The sequence below is a fragment of the Phascolarctos cinereus genome, unplaced genomic scaffold, assembly GCF_003287225.1.
Source record: "Phascolarctos cinereus isolate Bilbo 61053 unplaced genomic scaffold, phaCin_HiC Scaffold_4;HRSCAF=312, whole genome shotgun sequence".
NCBI classification, from domain to species: Eukaryota; Metazoa; Chordata; class Mammalia; order Diprotodontia; family Phascolarctidae; genus Phascolarctos; species Phascolarctos cinereus.
Genome location: NW_027555847.1, coordinates 677,997,004 through 678,016,139, shown reverse-complemented (window position 1 = coordinate 678,016,139; position 19,136 = coordinate 677,997,004). Strand labels below are relative to the sequence as shown.

The 19,136-nt window shown below is 46.3% G+C and overlaps 1 protein-coding gene across 6 annotated transcripts in view; it reads left to right on the top strand.

Moving 5' to 3' along the window:
- The window catches only part of CRTC1 (CREB regulated transcription coactivator 1), a 123,800-nt gene continuing 104,664 nt past the window's right edge, over positions 1–19,136 (top strand). For all 6 annotated transcript variants that reach the window (XM_021008931.2, XM_021008928.2, XM_021008932.2 and 3 more), the window contains exon 1: positions 1–163. In XM_021008931.2, coding sequence (XP_020864590.1) covers positions 38–163 — 126 coding nt within the window. In that variant the 5' untranslated portion in view covers positions 1–37. The remainder of the gene's footprint in view (positions 164–19,136) is intronic.

Here is a 19,136-nt window from a genome sequence, read left to right as displayed (position 1 = left end):
GGAGGAGGAGGAGGAGGAGACGGGAGGGGAGGAGAAGATGGCGACTTCGAACAATCCGCGGAAATTCAGCGAGAAGATCGCTCTGCACAACCAGAAGCAGGCAGAGGAGACGGCGGCCTTCGAGGAGGTGATGAAGGACCTGAGCCTGACGCGGGCGGCCCGGGTAAGAGAAGCCCCCTCGTCACCCCCGCTCACCCCCGCTCATCCCTCCCCTGATCATCCTCATCCTCTCCCTCCCCGCCCCTAGCGGGGGCGCGCACGGGAGGCGCGCGGGCACGAGGCGGGAGCGCGCGCGGCCCCGACGGCCGCGGGGATGGGGGTGGGGGGGGTGCCGGGAGAGTGACCCACTCTGGGCTGGGGGAGCAGGTGGCCCCTCCTCCGTGGGGTCCTGGGGGTGTGTGTAAACATGTAGCCCCTCCTCCGCGGGGGGGGGATCTTGGGGGAGAGCAGGTGTCCCCTCCCCCACGGAGGGTCTTGAGGGCCCCTCCTTCATGGGATGTTTTGGGGGAAGCCAGTGGTCCCTCCCCCGTGGGGGGTCTTGAAGGTTAGCGGGTGACTCCTCCCCCATGGGAGTCTCAAGGAGGAAGCAGGGCCCCTGCCCCCACAGAGGGTCGGGGGGGCAGGCAAGCAGGTGACCCCTCCCCTTGGGAATCTTGGAGGGGGAAGCAGGGGGCCCCTCCTTCAGGAGTTTTTTCTTCAGTGGAGGAGGCAGGTGGCCCCTCCCCTAAGGGGTCCTGGTTGGAAGAAGCCCCCCTCCCAGCTAGCATCCTGAGGTGACAGGTGTCCCCACTCGGGAGTTCTAAAGCTGAGCCAGGACTGGGCAGAGTCAAGTTCAGCAGGTACCCCTAGGGCACACACCACTGGCAGAAAAACACTAGTGAGGGACATTTAAAAAATGTAACTTTTAATTGATGTACCTATTTTGTTACCAGAAAATTCTACTTTTTAGAGTCTGTAGGTATGTATTTTGTGCGAAGTCAAGTTCCCTGTGAAGGCTCCAAGTCTCAGGTGGACCAACCAGTGCTTTCTCCCCCGGTGTGGGGGGAGAGGAGCAGGCAACTCTGGCCCTTCAGAGCCCTGGGGGAGCAGGTGCTTTCCCCCCAGGGCCGCCCTGGGCCCTGGGAGGGGGAAGCTCTAACGAATTACTGCTGCTTTGATCCCATTGGGTACTGCTCGGGGTGAGGAAGAGGATGCAGGTGCCTTCATTGGGTCTCATTCCAAAGTATACCCCATTTCCGGGGCCAGGAGAGGCAGCTGTGGTCAGTGCAGTGCTTCCTAATGCTTTTGAGTATGAGGACTTTAACATCAAAAAATTTCTCAGCTCCCCTCTACTCCCCAGATCATGGTAGTTGTCTAATTTGTATCCAGTGAGTTGAGAAAATAATGACAAAAATCCGCTATGAATTCAGTATCACTTTTAAATGACTGTGTATTTTAATCACGATAGCATCCAGCATTTTTGGGAAAAAAGTAATACATATGTATGAAACATTTTTTTTCAGTCTATGAAAGTTATGTTTGCTTATTTATGGATTTGATTACCCCCTTGCCTTCCTTGGTAATAATTCCATGACCACCCTATACCCCTAAATCTGTTGATCACAGGGTGGGAACTAATAGACTAATTTGTCGGGAAATTTAGTTTCTTTTTCCCCCTTTTGTTAATTATGTATTTAGCCTTTTGGCAAACCTATACCTTAGTTCTTTTGTCTGTCAAATTACAGTATCTTCTCTGCTTCTTGCCCAGTGTGATTTTGAAGATTAAATTAGGTGAGAGACCTTTGACAGATTAAAAATGACATAATAGTATAAGATATCATGAATTACTCTGTCTCTTTTACAGAGCATTGGGGATTCCATGTGGCTCTGAGTGGTAAACTGGAGAGCTAGGAAGCTCAGGTGCATCCAGAAGGGTCTGCATCTGGTCCCCTTCCTGGCTGTGGCAGCCCACTCTTAGTTTTGCCCCTCAGTATCTCCAGAGTGAAGCAGGAGCGTGCTGGTGTCGCTTGGTAGTAGAAAGAGCATTGGAGTTGGAGTCTGGAGACTTGGGTTTGAGAGCCAGTTCAGAAGCTTATTAGTTAGTCAGTCATCAGACATTTATTAAGCAGTGAATGTGGGGCAGGCATTGTGCTAAGTGCTGGGAATACAAGGAATGGCCAAAAGAAAAAAATTATCCCTGCCCTCAAGGAGCTTCCTTTCTAAAGGGGGAGACAACATAGAAAGAAATCAACTCTGTGACCTAGGGCAAAGTCCCTCCCACTTTTTGAGCCTTAGTTTCTTTATTTGTAAAATGAAGAGAATAATATTGATCCTATCTGCCTCATGTTCCATAAAAATTAGAAAATGAATGGAAGGCACTAAGGTTTAAAGCATTATGGAAATCCTTGTTGTTATTGTAGTGGTTTCCCCTCTCTTTGGATGCTTGAGCTGTGGGTGAAGATGAGCTATTTTTATTATAGGAAAGGTATACAAGTACCACTTTCTGTGTCTGCCTTATGTTACTCCTGGGCTCCAGAGAAGGCTTTTGTGCCTCCCCATTGCCCAGAGGATAAAATGCAGAGGCCTCAGCCACAGGCAGTCTTCCATGGGTCTTACCAGCCTTGTCTGTTACACATTCTTCCTCATGCACTAGGCCTGTCCATTCTGCCCACTCACAAGATTTCAGGGCCTGCAAACTTTTTGCCTGCATTATTGTGATTGGCCCTTAATTGGCCTTCAGTCCATCCTCCACTTGGCTGCCTAAGTGATCTTCCCAAAGCAGAGGTCTGACGTGGTCCTTCCCCTTCTCCATGAACTCCAGAGGCACCCGATCCTTTGAGGATAAAATATAAAGTCTGTTGGCTTATCAAAACTCTTCACCACCTGGTCGTTCTTGACCTTTCCAGCCTTCTTTACACCTCCTTCCCCCTCCCGTCCTGTTTTTAGGCCACCCTGACTGGCCTGCTTACAGCACAGCCCACCTGGCACCCCACCTCTCCTCAACTCTGCTTACTGGCATGCTCTTTCTCCTCCCCTCAGCCTCTCAGAGGCCCTGGCTCACTTCCAAGCTTGTCCCATGAGCCACTTTCACCAGGAAGCCTTTCATGTTGTTCCCCCCTGAAATCGCCCAATATTTATCTTGTCTGTATTCATGAATGTATTTAGCTCCCCCGTTAGAAAGGAAGCTCCTTCAACGCAGGGATTATTTCATTTTTGTGTTCGTATCTCTAGTACCTGACACACAGCATATACTTAGTAAATAAATAATGTGTTGATTGAAGGCCATCTTCTACCTCTATGCGTTCTTGCAGACTCTCCCTTTTCAGTCAGTCAGTAAACATTTATTAAGCACCACCTGTATGCCAAGTGGGGAGCTGGCATACTGTATGATAGATGGCACAGTGGATAGAGCACTGGGCTTGGAATCAGGAAGACTCATCTTCTTGAGTTCAAATCTGGCCTCAGACACTAGCTGGGTGACCCTGGCCAAGTCACTTGACTCTGTTTGCCTCAGTTTCCTCACCTGTAAAATGAACTGGAGAAGGAAATGGCAAACCACTCCAGTATCTTTGCCAAGAAAACCTCAAATGGGACCACAAAGAGTCGGGCACGACTGAACCAAAAATAATAAAAATAATAATAATGAAATGCCAGCTATTGTGCTAAGTACTGGGGATACAAAGAAAGGTGAAAGACAGCCCCTGGCCTCAAGGAGCCCCCAGTTTAATGGGGGAGACAACATGCAAACAAACTCCGTACAAACAGGATATAGACCCGACAGGTTGGAGATAATCAACATGATCAGCAGAGGGAAGGCAGTAACATTAAGGGGAATCAGGAAAGGCTTCTTGTAGATAGTTAGAGTTTAGTTGGAAGTTGAAGGAAGCAGAAATGAGGGAGAGCATTCCAGGCCTAAGGGAGAGCAGGAGAAAATGTCTGGAGCTGAGACATGGAGTGTCTTGTTTGAGGAACAGCCAGGAAGCCCGTGTCCCTAGGTGGCAGGGCACTTTCCTTCTCATCTCACCTGCTGAAGGCTTTCTTTTCTAGGCACAGCTTGTGTTCTTCGGCCTCCTTCCTGAAACCTTCCCTAATCCCCTTCCTCTTGAAAGTGATCTCTTGCTCCTCTGATTTGTTTTGCCTAGACCTGTGATTTCATTGGTGTAGGGATTTCCATGTGGGGAACTCTCTCCACTGGGGCTGATAGGCCCCTCTTTTGCAATTTGTAATCATAGAATGTTGTCTGGGGCCACTGAGAGGTTAAGTGACTTTCTCGGAGTCCCAACCATTGTATGTCAGAGGTGGCTCTAGAGGCCCGCTCTCTATTTCCTGTGTTACGCTGCCTTTCTTCCTTGGGTTTTCTTAGAGTGCTTTGCATCTTTAATGGACCTCCATCATAGTCTGCTCATAGGATACTTATTTGTGTGCATGGCCTAATCCTGTGGCCCCAGTAGATTGTAAGCTCCTTGGGGGGCACAGGAGGGCAGAATAGTCCTTTTTCATCTTTATAGCCCCAGGGCCCAGTGCAGTGTCTTATACCGAGTAGGTGCTTAATTAATGTTTGTTGGATTTTAAATCATTTGCACCCATTTCCACATTTTCAAATGCTCTGTGCCATTCTGCCCTTTGCAGAAAGGGGAGACAGGACCCTTTGGAGAGTTTGTGTGGCTAGATTGGAATATCAGAGCTAGTGTCAGAATGTGGGGATGGCTCTTGATTCATATACCTGCATAGCACCTTCTTGGGTCCTGATGCAAGGATGCTGTGGGTAGGATCTGATGGTGGGGCCAGTGGAGAGAGATTTTAAACATCCAGCCCACCCACTTTTGGAAGTGTGTTATGAACAATGCCTATCTACCTAGAACAGGTGTAAACCACGTGAAGTCATGAGGTTGAAATCACTGATATTGTTACTCTTATGTTCTACTAATTGTTATCCATGGTAATTAGGGCGCCTTTATCTCTTTCTAGCCTTAGGAAACACCATAATTAGACATTGCAGTGTAATGAGTAAGTCCACACCACTATCTCTGTCACTTCTTAGTAGGGGCATCAGGCCAGTTTTTTAATACTGTGTGTGTGTGTGTGTGTGTGTGTGTGTGTGTGTGTGTGTGTCTGGGGGTGGGGGAGGTTGGGGGGATGGTCAGAAACTAGGGTTAAGATTTCTTGTCCATCTGCTGGTATAGAACCAGGAGCTGGGAGAGATTTTGTTTCTTAGCGACTAGCTCATCTCTGAAAGAGATTGTCAGCTTTTGTCTCATTACTGTATTAATAATGCCTTGCACATAGTAGGAGCTTGGTTGAATTGAGTTAACTTGAAAAGAAAATGCAGGCTAGTTGATAGCTATGTATAGGAATAGCAAACCTTAGGGATGACTTTGATGAAAGATATTCCTTTTTGTCTTTGCACTGGTGGCCTAGACTCCTTGAAGGTTGGTGAAAAAATGGACCTTTGAAAATAAAGACAGCACTCCAGTGGAAGGACTCCTTGCACTGGAGAGTCAGGAGACCTGGGTTTGAGTTTCAGCTCTATCACTAACTAGCTGTGTGGCCTCTGGAAAGTCACTTAATCTTTCTGGGCCTCAGTTTTCTTACCTGTAAAACGAGGGGGTTTGGGCTAAATTGTCTTTGGGGTACCTGCCAATTAACAACCTATGAGTCTATAGAATTTAGACCATAGAAGCTGAGAGGGAGGAAAGAGACCCAGAGAGGTAAGCCTGGTCGTGTCCTTCCTCCCCTTCTGACCTCTGCAGCACATACACATGAGGATCATAGGGTCCTAAGCCTGGAGCTGGGAGGGGCCTCCGAGGCCATCCAACCTAAACCCCATCTGCAGTGGTGAAGTGGCTTGTTGAAATCACATAGGAGTAATGGTCTGAAGCCAGAGACGGGACTAGACCTTGTGTCAGGGCCCTTGACTCTTTCACAAGATCACACCATTTTATCACAAGCTGACATAGAGCTGTCACTGAGGCAGTGTTATAGAACTAGGTTATCTGTGTTGTTGTGGAACAACGTGGTGAAAAGGAGCCCAGGCTTAGGGATCAGGAGGCCTCCTGCTGATGTCACCGCCTGCCTATGTGACCTCTGGCAAACTTTGTGCCTATTGCTGCCTTGGTTTCCTCTTTTGCAAAAATACTAGGTCAGCTCTAACTTATTTCTGACATTCTCTGTTTGGAGGGCCCTTCTGTCTCTAACGTTCTGTGTTATAATAACAATAATGACTGCCATTTATCTAGTGTTTTAAAGTTTGTAAAGTGCATCACATTTGTTTGAGCCTGATAAGAACCCTGTGAGGTAGGTACTGAAGCTGGGTTATGCCCATTTTACAGATGAGGAACTGCGGTTCAGAAAGGGGAACAGATTGGTTCTTTGGAACCAAACTACACAAGGTCAAAGATTTAATAATAGGTAGCATTTATAAGGGCAGCTAGGTGGTGCAGTGCCTAGAGCATTGGGCCTGGAGTCAGGAAGAGCTGAGTTCGAATGTGACCTCAGATACTTACTAGCTGTGTAACCCTGGGCAGGTCACTTAGCTCTGTTTGCCTTGGTTTCCTTATCTGTAAAATGAGTTGAAGAAGGAAATGGCAAACCACTCTAGTATCTTTGCCAAGAAAACCCCAAATGGGGTCACCAAGAATTGGACACGACTGAAATGACTGAATAACAGCAAAAAAGCATTTCTGTAGCGTTTTGGAATTTGCAGTGTGTTTAAGCCTCGAATTTGAACCTGGGTCAGCCTGACACTATGTCTGCTGCTTAATCCTCTAGGTTTTTACTACTTCTCTATGATCTCAGAGCATTTGCACTGCTGACGTTGTCTCTCTGTGTTCTCTGCCCTTTCAGCTCTTATTGTGTTCTAAGGTCTCTCAGCTCTGAAGTTCTGTGTTCTATGGTCGGGGTCTCTTCCCAGCTCTGACATTCTCAGTTGCTCATTTCATTAGTGGTTTCAGTAATTGTCTCTTTGCAGATAAACCAGAGCTATGTGTCCAGCCCTAATCTTTCTCTTGAACTAACTCCTGAGCTGATTAATTCTCTCCCTGACTGCCTTTTGGGCCTCCGGAATTGGATGTCCCTTAGGCATCTCAAACTCAGCCTGTTCAAAGCAGAACTCGTTACCTTTCCCTCCAAACTCTTGCCTTTCCCCATTTTTCCGATCAGTGGCCAGGGCGCCACTATCCTTCCTCCTCACGCTTCATGTGCAGTCACTCCACGCATCCAGTGTGTTGTCAAACCTTGTTATTGTTCTCTCCATCATGTCTCTTAAACGTGTCCCCTTGCCCCTGCTCTCGTATAGACCCTCATCGCCTCACACTTAGACTACAATTGCAGTAGCCTGCTGGCCAGTCTCCTTGCCTTGTCTCTGCCCCCTCCAGTCCATCCTCCACTCAGGTGCCCAAGTGGGTTTCCTGAAAGACAGATTTGGCCGTGTCGCTCCCCTACTCAGTAAACTCCTTTGGCTCTCTCTTACCTCTGTGATCAAATAGACGACTCGCTGTTTGGCCTGTACAGCCGCTAACAATCTGGCCCCTTCCTGCCTTTCCGGTCTTATTATACTTCATTCCCTCTTTGCATGTGACACTCCCTTTCCCACCTCCATGTCTTTGTACTGGTTGTCCTTCTTCCTCCTCACCTCCATCACCTGCTTCCCTGGCTTCCTTCAACACTTAGCTCAAATCCTCCCTTTCAAAGGAGGCCTTTCTCTTTTTCCCTACTTCCCTCTTTGGCTCTCTCCCCCTACCTTTCCTCTGAGATTATCTTCCCTTTACATTGTATGTATCTTGCATTCCCATAGTTATTTGAATGTTTTCTTCCCCCGAGCTCCTTAAAGGCAAGGACAGTATTTTTGCCTTTCTCTGTATCCTCAGTGCTTGGCTCAGGGACTGGCACATAGTAGGTGCTTAATAAATGCTTGTTGATTGACTGTTCTGTGTTCTCTGAACCCTTTCACTTCTGACATTTTGTGTTCTCTGTTCTAAGGTTCCTTCTCATTTTGACACTTAGGTTTTGTGTTCAAAAACTCCTTACAACTCTGGCATTTTGTGGCCCTGTGACATATTTGTTAATAGCACTTTAGTTCGCAGTCCTCAGAGTGCCTTTGGGCCTGTGGCTGGTAAACCAGAGTCCTGAATTGCTGTTAGAATGATTGGATGAGCCAGGATTGTGCCTTCTTTTCAATCCGAGAGTATTTAATAACCAGCAGCTTGTGGAACACTTTTTCTAATACATCCTGGATCTTTGAGTTTGTTCTTCTGGATACTTCTTTCCCTGATGAAGATTATGATTCCTTGTTGACTTAGGAGGGCATGTAAGAGGCTGTGGTTAAAAACTGCATTCCCCTGGAGTCCCCCTCAAGGTTTGATTCTTTCTGTCCTTAGCTAGATGGTAGTGGGGCAAGGGATGAGGTCACCACCAGCGCAGGCCGTCAGACACCTGACTCCTTATTTTTCCCGTTGAATCCATTTCTCTTCCTCATCATCTTTTTTCCACTAGTGGCTACCCAGGTTCACAGTGTAGGAGTCAGCGTCACTCTTCACTCTCACCCTTCAAGGCCAGTCAGTCATTTGCACCTTCTCAGGATGTCTAGCATCTGTCTTTTTCTCTCCACGTACCCCACCTTGGTAGTACAGATCCTCGTCACCCGTCACCTGCACTTTTGCAGTGGCCTCTTACTTGTGTCTCTAATCTTTCCAATCCATCCTTCACACAGACACCAAACTGATATTCCTAACGTAAAGGCCTGACTGGGTCACTCCCCATCACCTCTAGGATCAAATACAAACTCCTCTATTTGGCGTTTCAAGCCTTTCTTTCCACTTGCCTCTCTTTCACTTCCCCTCCATCTGTTTTCTGCTCTAGCCAGACTGGCCTGCTTTGCCATTTCCTGAACGTGGCCTTCCGTCTCCTTTGGACGGGTTGTTCCTATCCATAGAATGGTTTCCTTCCTTACTCCAGCCCCTTGGAATCCTCAGACCCTTTCCAAGTCTGGCTCAGTGCCCCCTTCCTTTCAGGGATCTTTCCTGATTCCTCCAGTTTTTCACGTCCCCCTCCACATATCACTTGGCGTATTTTTTTATATAGCCTTAATTGACTTGTCTGTGAGCATGGTGCACACTCCAGCAGAATGAATGTAAGCTCTTTGAGGGCATGGACTGTGCCACTTTTCCATCTGTCTCGTTGGCTCCAAGCACAGTCCCTGGCATCTAGCAGGCACTTAATCAATGCTTAGTGATTGATGGGCGCCCTCTATTGGCAGTCTTTCCAGCTTGGCCATAGATCACAGATTGGGTTCTGGAAGGGGCCTTAAAGGCCTCCAGTCCAGCCCTGACATTTTACAGATGAGGAAGCCAAGGCCCAGGGAAGTTTAGTCACTTGCCCAAGTTAGCAGAAATGAGATTTGTATCTGGGTCCTTTGGCTCCAGAGCTGGTGTTCTTGAGAACCCAGGGTTATTTCCATACTTGTGTGTGGCATCAGAAGACTTTGCTGAAGCTGATTGGGAGCTTTGGTAATACCCATCAAAATGAATACCACTTTGATGAAGCTGTCTTTGAGCAATGGACTTGCAGTTTGCGCGTTCAGCTAATGAGACTCTTCTTGTCACTCCCGTGTCCCCTGAAATATGTGTGTCCTGTGGGTTCTCTCTGACCAGGCGGGTGAACTGGCACCTGGACACTGGATGATAGCATATGAGCAGGTGACACAGGCCACACAGGAAACTGGAGCTCTGGACAAGTAGAAATAAGTAGGGTGACTTTCAGTCTAAAAGCAAGATTCAGCTATAAACCAGAACTTTCTGTTTTTTGATTTCATAATGTGTTCCTCAGATTTCTGAGCCAGATCAAAACCTTTTTGGGCTGAACATCTTCTAATGTTGACTGTTGGGCCTACTGTATTCTTAGAGTCTGCTGATGAGAGGTGAATTGGTCTGTCCCTGCTCTTACTAAAGGAATTCAGATTTGAACTTTGAAGCCCAAATCTATGCAGGGATGATTTTCTCTTTTTTGTCTTCTCTGAGTTTGATTCAGACAAGCGTGAACCCTTATGCCGTGTGATGGGAATAAATTCCAAGATGAAATAGGGCAGCCTCCCTCTCCAAGGAGCTTACTGTCTAGTAGGGGAAGCAGCTTGCTTTAATGGAATTATTCTTCAGTACATCAGGGATTTGTGATTTTTCTTAGTGTACATTCACTGATGCAGATTGCAACCCCTTTTTGACTTAATAGCTGGTCTTTGAGAATTGCTGTTGCTGAAAAATTTATCTTCCTGCAACCGTACTGATTAGTATCTCTGAATTTAGTTGTTATTGAGATGAAAGACAGACTCCATTACCAGGTTCATACTTGGATTGTCACTATTATTAAAGATAAGATGTATACACAAAGAATGTTTTCTGTTTACCTGTTGAAGTCCAGCTGACCCTTTAGAGCCCAGCTCATTGCTGCAGGAAGTCTTAATTGGTGTCTGGCCCTCCTCTTTAAGGACAACTATCTTTTAATGGTGTGAGGGGCTGTCTTGTGACCAAGAGATTATACTTGTTCTCGTTGGCCCCGGGGAAAGAAGGGAGAGAGATGGGGAGAAGTTGTGGGGAGGCAGGTTTTTGGCTCAGCATGAGAAGAAACTTCCTAGTAACTGGAACTGTTCCAGAGTAGAATTGGTCGCCTCAGGAGGTAGTGGCTTCCCCTTCAGCGAAGGTCTTCAGGCATAGCTTGAATGGTCACTGCTCTGGAGTTTTGTGTGTGATTTCCTGTACAGGTGTGGGTGGGCCTGAGATCCCTTCCAGCCAAGGCCGTGACCCTATGACAGGGAGTAATGGGGAGAAGAATGATTAAGGCAAATGTTCATGGAAGGAGCGGTGCCTGGGAAGGGCCACCGAGGGAGATGGGAGGAGGGGAGCTAGTGGGGAGAAATCACTCTGGCATGGGAGGCCTAGTGTGAACTAAGTGGGAAAGGGCCAAAGAAGGAAGAGAGGCTGGCTGAGGAAGTTGGCCAGGTGGGCCGTGGGGGGTGTGTGTGTGTGTGTGTGTGTGTGTGTGTGTGTGTGTGTGTGTGTGTGTGGTGTGTGTGTGGTGTGTAGGGGGCTGTGTAAACAAGGCTGGCAAATATCAACAACTGCAAGAGTGACACTAACAAGGCACAACGTGCTGTGCGGGATAGAGTCTTGCCTCTAACGAATGCTAGCAATCAGTTACCCTCAGGAGAGTCATTGGTTAAGCACCTACTGTGTGCCAAGCCCTGTGTGAAGTGCTGGGTATACAAAGAAAGGCCCTTAAGGAGTTCAAAATCTAATGGTGGGGCCTACACAGCAAAAAGAAGCAGAAAAGGGGGGTGCTCTTGGGAGCACGATGAAGTCCTGGAGCTGGGGTGGGAAGCAATCTGAGGAGGTCTGAGCTCCAGAGTGGATTTCGTCTCGTGGCATGATGCCTTTTTGGAGACCGTGAAGTCCAGGAGGACTGACAGGGAGTGCTGAGCTGAATGCCCTGGGGAATAAGGCCCTCCTTGGGTTTAGGATTTGGGAGGAGCTCCCAGATGTCATCCCCCCCATCGTCTCCTCCCTCCCACCAGGGGTGTCAGGGGTGCTGAGGAGGTATGAGTTCCAGAGTGGATTTCATCCTGTAGAACCGTAGGTTTCCGGAGATTATGACATCCAGAAGAGAAGCCAGATGGGAAATGAACCTCTCAATATTCTAGGCAAATTCTCCAACTGTAAGTTGGTAAAAAAGGGAGTTCTTTCATCTAAGAGTTCCCCTGTCAATGAAATCCATATCTTTATAATAATGGTGATACTGCGTCTTATTTCTCTGGTGCTTTGTAGTTAACTAAACTCTTTCCATGTAATTACCTTATACTTGGGTGTGACCCCCTTACTTCTGTCTCAGAATCCCTGATTTCTTTTGAGGCTCATCTAAAGCGCCACCTTCTCTCTGAGGCCTTTTCTGACCTGTCCTCCACCCCCAGGGGTCATGTCTTTACCCCTAAATCCCCTTAACTTGGTTTCATCTAACCCTGTCTATGGACATATTATCTCCTATGGCTAGACTGTAAACTCTGTAGGGGTGGGGACTCTGGTTTGCTTTGGAGCCCCAGTGCCTATCACAGTACCTGCACATAGTAGATGCTTAATAAAGCCTTATTCATTGACTGATTGAAAAACTCCTCCCAGATAAGTAGTCTTGTTTTCCCTTTCCTACAAATGAGCAGATTGACCCCCTAAGTGGGGAAGTGGCTTGCCATTAGCCAGTCACACAAGAAGCCAGGCTTTGTGACTCAGAGCCTTGCTCATTTGTAGGAGTCAGATGGTGGAGGCCTCGAGTGCCAAGCTAAGGAGCATTGTGGCCAAGGGAGAGAATCCTAGGTGAATCATAGTTGAAAGGGAGCTTGGGTATCTCCTGAAGAGCCAGGCTCACACTCTCCTGACCCTTTCCCGAGCAGCCCAGGAAAGAGGTAGAACAGAGGGTTAGATGAAAGTAATTTTTTATTATAAACTTAGTAATTCAACAAAAACATTCAAAGACACAATGTTTTTAAAAAGGAAATAGAGCTCTACAACTATAAATCCAAAGTACTTGCAGTATGTTTTAAATATTGCATATTAACTTCAACTTGATGACAAAAAGGTCATTTGCTTCTATGCCCCTTTCCAGTCTCTTTTATTTCTGTGTATTTAAAGAAAATCTGGTGCTGTGATCATTATTTATTTCTGTATAGTCATAGGCCATGTGGATCCTGTTCTGACTCTGCTTTCTTTGCTCTCTGGGCCACTATTTCTCTGTAGTCTTCATGTTTGTAATTTCTCACAGTGCAATAATATTTCATTATGGGGAGTTATTGGTTTATTTGGCCATTCCCCCAGTCGTCGGACATGTGGGTTACTTTCATTTCTTGGTTATTACACATAAATTGTTATGAATGCTTTTTGTATAGACAGGCCTTTTTTAAATGATATCCTTAGGGTCAAGTCCTAGTAGCAGTGTCACTAGGGTAAAGGGTGTGATTTGTAATCCTTTTGTATATAGATTGCCTTATTGCTTTTGGAATGGATGTTTGGGTACAAATTGTGTAAACTTCTCTTTGGGGACAGTCCAGGTTGTCAATCAGTCAGTCAACAGGCAGTTATAAGTGTCTTTCATGGGCCAGGCACTGGGCTGGGCCCTCAAGATACAAAGACAAAATAAAAAACCATCTGCTTAATTGGGGAAGACAGCATGTATGCATATATAAGTCTGTACAGATTAAATTATGAGGTAATTTGGGGCGAGGGGCACTAGCAGCTGGGTAGATCACAAGAGGTCATTTTGGAGGTGCATTTGAACTGAACTTTGAAGGAAACAAGGGATTTGAAGAGGCAGAGGTGAAGAGGGAGTGCATCCTGGAGTAGCCTGGAAGACGGGGTTTCCTGGAAGACGGGGTTTCTGCGTGGTGAAATTCCTTTGTATGGACTTTGAGGCTCTCCTGGCAGGAGGAGAGGTACCCGGCAGGTGCTAAAAAGTCTGAAGATATCCAGTGTTGGCATACTTGGTATTCTTTGCATCCTGCTAAAACGCTGATGGCAGATTTCAGCCGAGATCTGCTTTTATTTTAATGAAAGACCTGTTGGAAAGTTAGACTATTACATGGTATATTCAGGGTGGCATGGAAAATCAGATAATCACCGCATGGCTTTGTGGGATGTAGAGGTATATGACAGTTCCTGTCCTCCAGGGGTTTAATGTCTAGTTTGGGGGCGATGAGATGCTGACAGAAGCAACTACATTACAAGGCAGTATGTGGTAAGAACCATGTAGTATAGGGCGGAAAGCCCTGAGCTGGCCATCAGGAGGCCTGAATTTTACACCTGGCCCTGCCATTAACTCATGTGATGAAGGGGAAGTCAGTTAACCTGTGTGGTTCCCAGTTTCCCCATCTGTGAAGTAATGGTGTGCGGTGTAGATGGCACTTTGTGTTGCTCTGGAGAGGGAGAGAGAGAGAGAGAGAGAGAGAGAGAGACTACAGGAAAAGGCTTGTCCTCTCTTCCTCTAGGGAGCTGCCCCACCCCCCACCCCCAGCGGAAAGGGCATGAGCTCAGGTTCGCCTCCCTTTTTGCTGTTCCCAGCTTTGGTTTCCACTCCACAGTCTGCCGGATGTGATTTCCAATAGTGACCAGCTGTTTGAAGGCCAGGAGTTGAGTGCCTGGCTGCCCATGTTGACTCTGCCTTCCTCAAGATCTGTTGCATCTCTGGCAGGGTGGGTGATCCAGGTGCACAAACAGGGAAGCTAATAAAAGGCTCTGCCCAGGGGAGGAGTGGAGAAAGTCAATATTTATCATTTGCCGGATGTAAAGGAAGGGCTCCTAGGGCAGCATCTTCAGGTGTCTCCGTTGACATTAGAAGAAACTGACCCAACAGAGATTCCAGAACATTGGGGACGTTCAGGCCAAGTCAGAGGGCCATTCTTCTCCTGAAAGCCCTCCAGTAGCTTCAGGTCTTAGGGGACTGGGCTTGAAAAATTGCTACCTTGATTTTTAGGAGACAGGTGAATTTCTCTTTCTAGGAAAGAAAAACAAAAAGAATCCAAAAGGCCAGCGGTGGCTGGAGGACATTGTTTCCCCACTTCAGGTCAGACTCTAGATGAGAACCCCAGAGGCCTCAAAACCATCTGAGGCTATCATTCCTCTGAAATGACTCCAGGAGAGGGCTAGCTGGCCTGGGCAGTGTAGTGGAAAGAGTCCCATACTGGGAATGAGAAGAACTGTGTTCAGTTTGCTTCCCTGACACTTTTCTAAGGTTCAGTTTCTTTGGGTGTGAAATGAAGATGGGGACTTGTCCCACTCCCTTCATAGGGTTTGTATGAGGTTAGTCTGGGCCCATAGGCCTTAAAGCACTGCACATGTGTGTACTTGTTATGGGATAGGCAAGAGAATAGGCCTAGAGACTCAGTGTGAAGAAATTGGAGCCGAAACTGAAGGAGATACCATGGTGGCCAAGGAGATGTGGTGTAAGAGAAAGCAGTTAGGAGATACAGCTTAAAATCTTGGCTTGGTTTTTGGCTAGCTGTATGACCTAGACCAGTCTGGCCATCACCAAATATCTTCCTGGGGAAAATTAGGGCTTCTTCTCCAAGGTCTCTTCCAGTTCTATGATTATGATTTCCAGCCAAAATGGGTCTTTTCTCTGTCCCTACCAAATGATGCTGCCCAACACTCAGAATTTCTTGAGAGTGAAAAGGGAACGTGCTTGAATGGGAAGAAAGGAGTGCCTTTCTGTACTGTTGGGTGGGATTATTCAGAAAATACGATGACATTTCTATGCACTGTGTCCTTATTCCAGAAGTGTCCACCCATGGCCTACTCTTCTGGGCTGTTTTTTTTAAAGCATCAGAAAGCCCAAACAATTGGGAAAAACAATGGTTCCCTATGTGTCAGTTACTTTAGTTGGTATATTTTTTAAAAAGACATTTGTGTTAGAACCCAGTGCCCTATCAGCTTGGAGTCTGGCCCTCTGCCTGGATGAGGCTGCCATAAGTCCAAGACAGTTGTTGAATCACTGGGAAAGTTCTGTGATTGGAAAAAGATTGTGATCAGAAAACGTTGTTGTGGACAGTCCAGGGTGGTGAAAAAGCCTGGGGTTTGGAAGGTGTGGGTTCAAGACTTGTGCCACGTCTTCCTACCTTTAGGACATGATGGAGGCAGCTTCCTTTCTTGGAACCTTCGTTTGCTCATTGCTTAAGTGTGCTGCCTTCTTCACAGGGGAACGGATCACATGAGATCATACATAAGGTGCCCTTATATGTCCTTAAAATCTTAGATTTCATGTGAGCTGTTATTAAACTGGGGAGGCAGCTAGGGGACTCAGTGGCTAGAGTTCTGGGCCTGGAATCAGGAAGACCTGAGTTTGCATAGGAAGCCAGACAATTACTAGCTGTGTGACCCTGGGCAGGTCACTCAACCTCTATTTGCCTTAATTCACTGAGGAAGGAAATGGCAAACCATTCCAGTATCTTTGCCAAAAAATAATCTCGGGTACAGTATGGTCCACGGGGTCAGAAAGAGTTGGGACCCAGCTGAACGACAGCAACAGTGTTACTAAATTGTAAAGTATTCTAGACACATGAGCAATTATTATTACTGTTATACTGACAGCCTGAAACCACTCAGAGGCACTTAATAGTATTACTATGAAATCACATATCCTGAAAGTATTGTTAGCATGGTGTAATGGAAAGAGCCCTTGATTGAGAGTTTAAAGACCTGAGTTCAAATCCTTGCTCTGCTATTTACATTTCTGACTTTGGTTAAGTCATTGGTGGGGGTATTCTCTTCCCTCTGTATATTCAGTTTCCTTGTTTTTAAATGAGAGGTTTAGACTCGATTACTTCTAAGGGCCCTTCCTGTTCTACATCTGTGATCCTATGAATTAGTATCATTAATTACTTTAAATGAAAACGATTAACTCAGTGTTATCAGCTGAGACCCTGGTTGTTTTCATTGAGTGGATTGGGCTAGAAGCCAGCAAAAGTTGTCTGAATAAGCTTTGTAATAATTCTGATTGCCCAGAGCACAGTATGTAACTTATAGTGATAGAGAAAAAGACTCTTATTAACCTTATTCTCTGATTTAGCAACCTGAGAAGTGCTTTAGGTCTTTTCTGAAAACTAAGAGAATTTAGGTTCTAATCTCATAAACAAAATTATTGTTTTAGTTGTCTAGCCTGTTATCCTGCTGATAGTTGTAATTGTACCTAAAAAGTGGCATGGTGCAGTTTGAGACTGAATGTACAATGTTTTCCATTATAGCAGTGAACTCATTGTTTGTCAATTCCCTGTTTGTCAATCACTGAATAATTACAGGGTGTCTCTTAGTCTCATGCACTTTTTAATTATTTCTGAATGCGCTGTTGACATTTGCAGAGATTACAGGTGTGGGAAGTGATTTTTAAGGAGCTTGTGGGTATCTCATTTACAGGGGGGAGAAGAGGGGTTATTAAAAACTACTGGATATTATTACCTTTCCTCTTTCTGCCCCATTTAAGTGTAAACATCCAGTTTGGCTCATGCTGTAGGAAAGGCCTCTCTCTTGCCTGATTGAAAATATATACAATTTATTTGAAAAAATTCAATAATAATAAAAATAAATAAAATTCAAAAATAATAAAAATAAAACCCCCAAACTTTGTGGGCTTCCTCCTCCTGATTGTCCCAAGCTAGTACCATGAGTACCTGAGGCTGGGTAGGTGAGCAAGTCCTAATCGGCCATTGCAGCAGAAGGCTTTGAGGAGGAGTGTCTGGACAGCCAGTGCGCCTGGCGCCAGGGGCTTGGTTTTGCAGGGTCCCTCCCCTTCTGGTGTTGAGGACGCAGTGGGGCTGAAAGTGAAAGGGTTACTTATGCTCTAGGATCCTAGGAATTTGCCATGGCACCAGATCACATGAAAATAAATTTCCCACAAGAGTTAAGTTACTGTTCCGGTACCTCTTTCAGAGAGAGTGTGAGTTTTGGAAGGGAAATAGTCCATATGACTGTGTCTTGCAGTGCTTCGTTCAGCTCAGCAACAAGTAGACTCAGCCAGGGTCTGTGAAACAGCCACCATGAGGAGAGGAGAGAGGAGATGAGGGGAAGGGAGGGGAGGGAGGGAGGGAGGGGAGAGAAGAGAGAGAGAGAGAGAGAAGAGAGAGAGAGAGAGAGAGAGAGAGAAGAGAGAGAGAGAGAGAGAGAGAGAGAGAAAGAAAGAAGAGAAGAGAAGAGGGAGAGAGAGGGAGGGAAGGGGAGAGAAGAAGGAGAAGGGGGAGAGAAGGAGAAGGGAGGGGGAGAGAAGAGGGAGGGAGGGGAGAGAAAGAGGGAGAGAAAGAGGGAGAGAAAGAGGGAGGGAGGGGGGAGAGAGAAGGAGAAAGGAGGGGGAGAGAGAGAGAAGAGGAGAGGGAGGGAGAGAAAGAGGGAGGGAGGGGAGAGAAAGAGGGAGAAAGGAGGGGGAGAGAGAGGGAGGGAAGGGAGAGAGAAGGAGAAAGGAGGGGGGAGTAGAGAGAGAGAGAGAGAGAGAGAGAAAGAAAACACTAACATGCCTGAGCAAGCTTGAGAGGGAGGTCGCTACAGCCAGTATTGTAACAAAGTAGATTGGAAGAAGTGCAAAGAGGTATAGCTGAGGAGCTCTGCCAGGCCCCAGGAGGGATTCACATTTTGTGCCTGGGGGAATTAAGGAAGGCTCTATGTGAATTACAGAATTTTAGGGCTGAGGAGGACCTAATTCCCTCATTTTCACAAAAGAAGAACTTGTGGCTTGTAATATGTTCACAGTCACAGAATTAGCAAGGTCTTCAGACTCCAAATCCACAGTTCTTTCCTTGAAACCATGCTGCCTCTCCCTTCTATCTCTCTATGTCTTCTCTGCATATATCAATAAGACAGATTCTTTGAGTGTTCAAGTTGCCTGAGTACAGTCCTTTCTCACAGCCCCACAGTGGCTCCCAATTATGCCTTGAATGAGACGGAAACAGTTGTTTTTTATTCATTTATTCATTCGTTCAGCTTTAAGCCTTGTTGATCACCTGCCACTCATCAGTCACTTATTGAAATACTCTTCTTGCTGTCTCCCAGCCTGCACTTAATAACTGACATTTATATAACACTTTAAGGTTTGCAAAGTCTTACGTACTTTCTCATTTGAACCTCACAACTTTTACAATTCTTTGGAGTCATGGCTGGCAAATTGTTTCATTTTGCCGATCTTCATGTTCCTCCTTTGTAAAATGGAGATAATAATCCTTGCACTGCCTGCCTCCCAGGATTGTTGGGAAGAAAGGATTTTGTAAAGTGTAAGGAGCTGTAGAAAAGTGAGCTGATATTATTATTTGAGAAAATAATAAAATGAATGCATAGTTTTCCTATTTAAAAGTTGGCTGGGAGGCTGGAAGTAGAATAATATTAATCTTTCTGTTTACAAATAGCTGAACTGGTGACTTCCCCTACTTTGCTTTTTCTTGGAAAAACATGGTTCCTGAGCCGTGGGAGAGTGCCGGCTTCACCTGCCCAGGAAGGTTTTCATCATAAATGAGAATGAAATCCCATCTTGTCCAGATGTTGCCATTGGACCGGAACATGGAATTCAGAATGTGGGACAGTGATCGTGCTTGTTCTCCTCAGGCTGTTCCTGTTACAGCTCCCTTCCAGCCGCCGTGGAAATCCAGCTCATCCTTT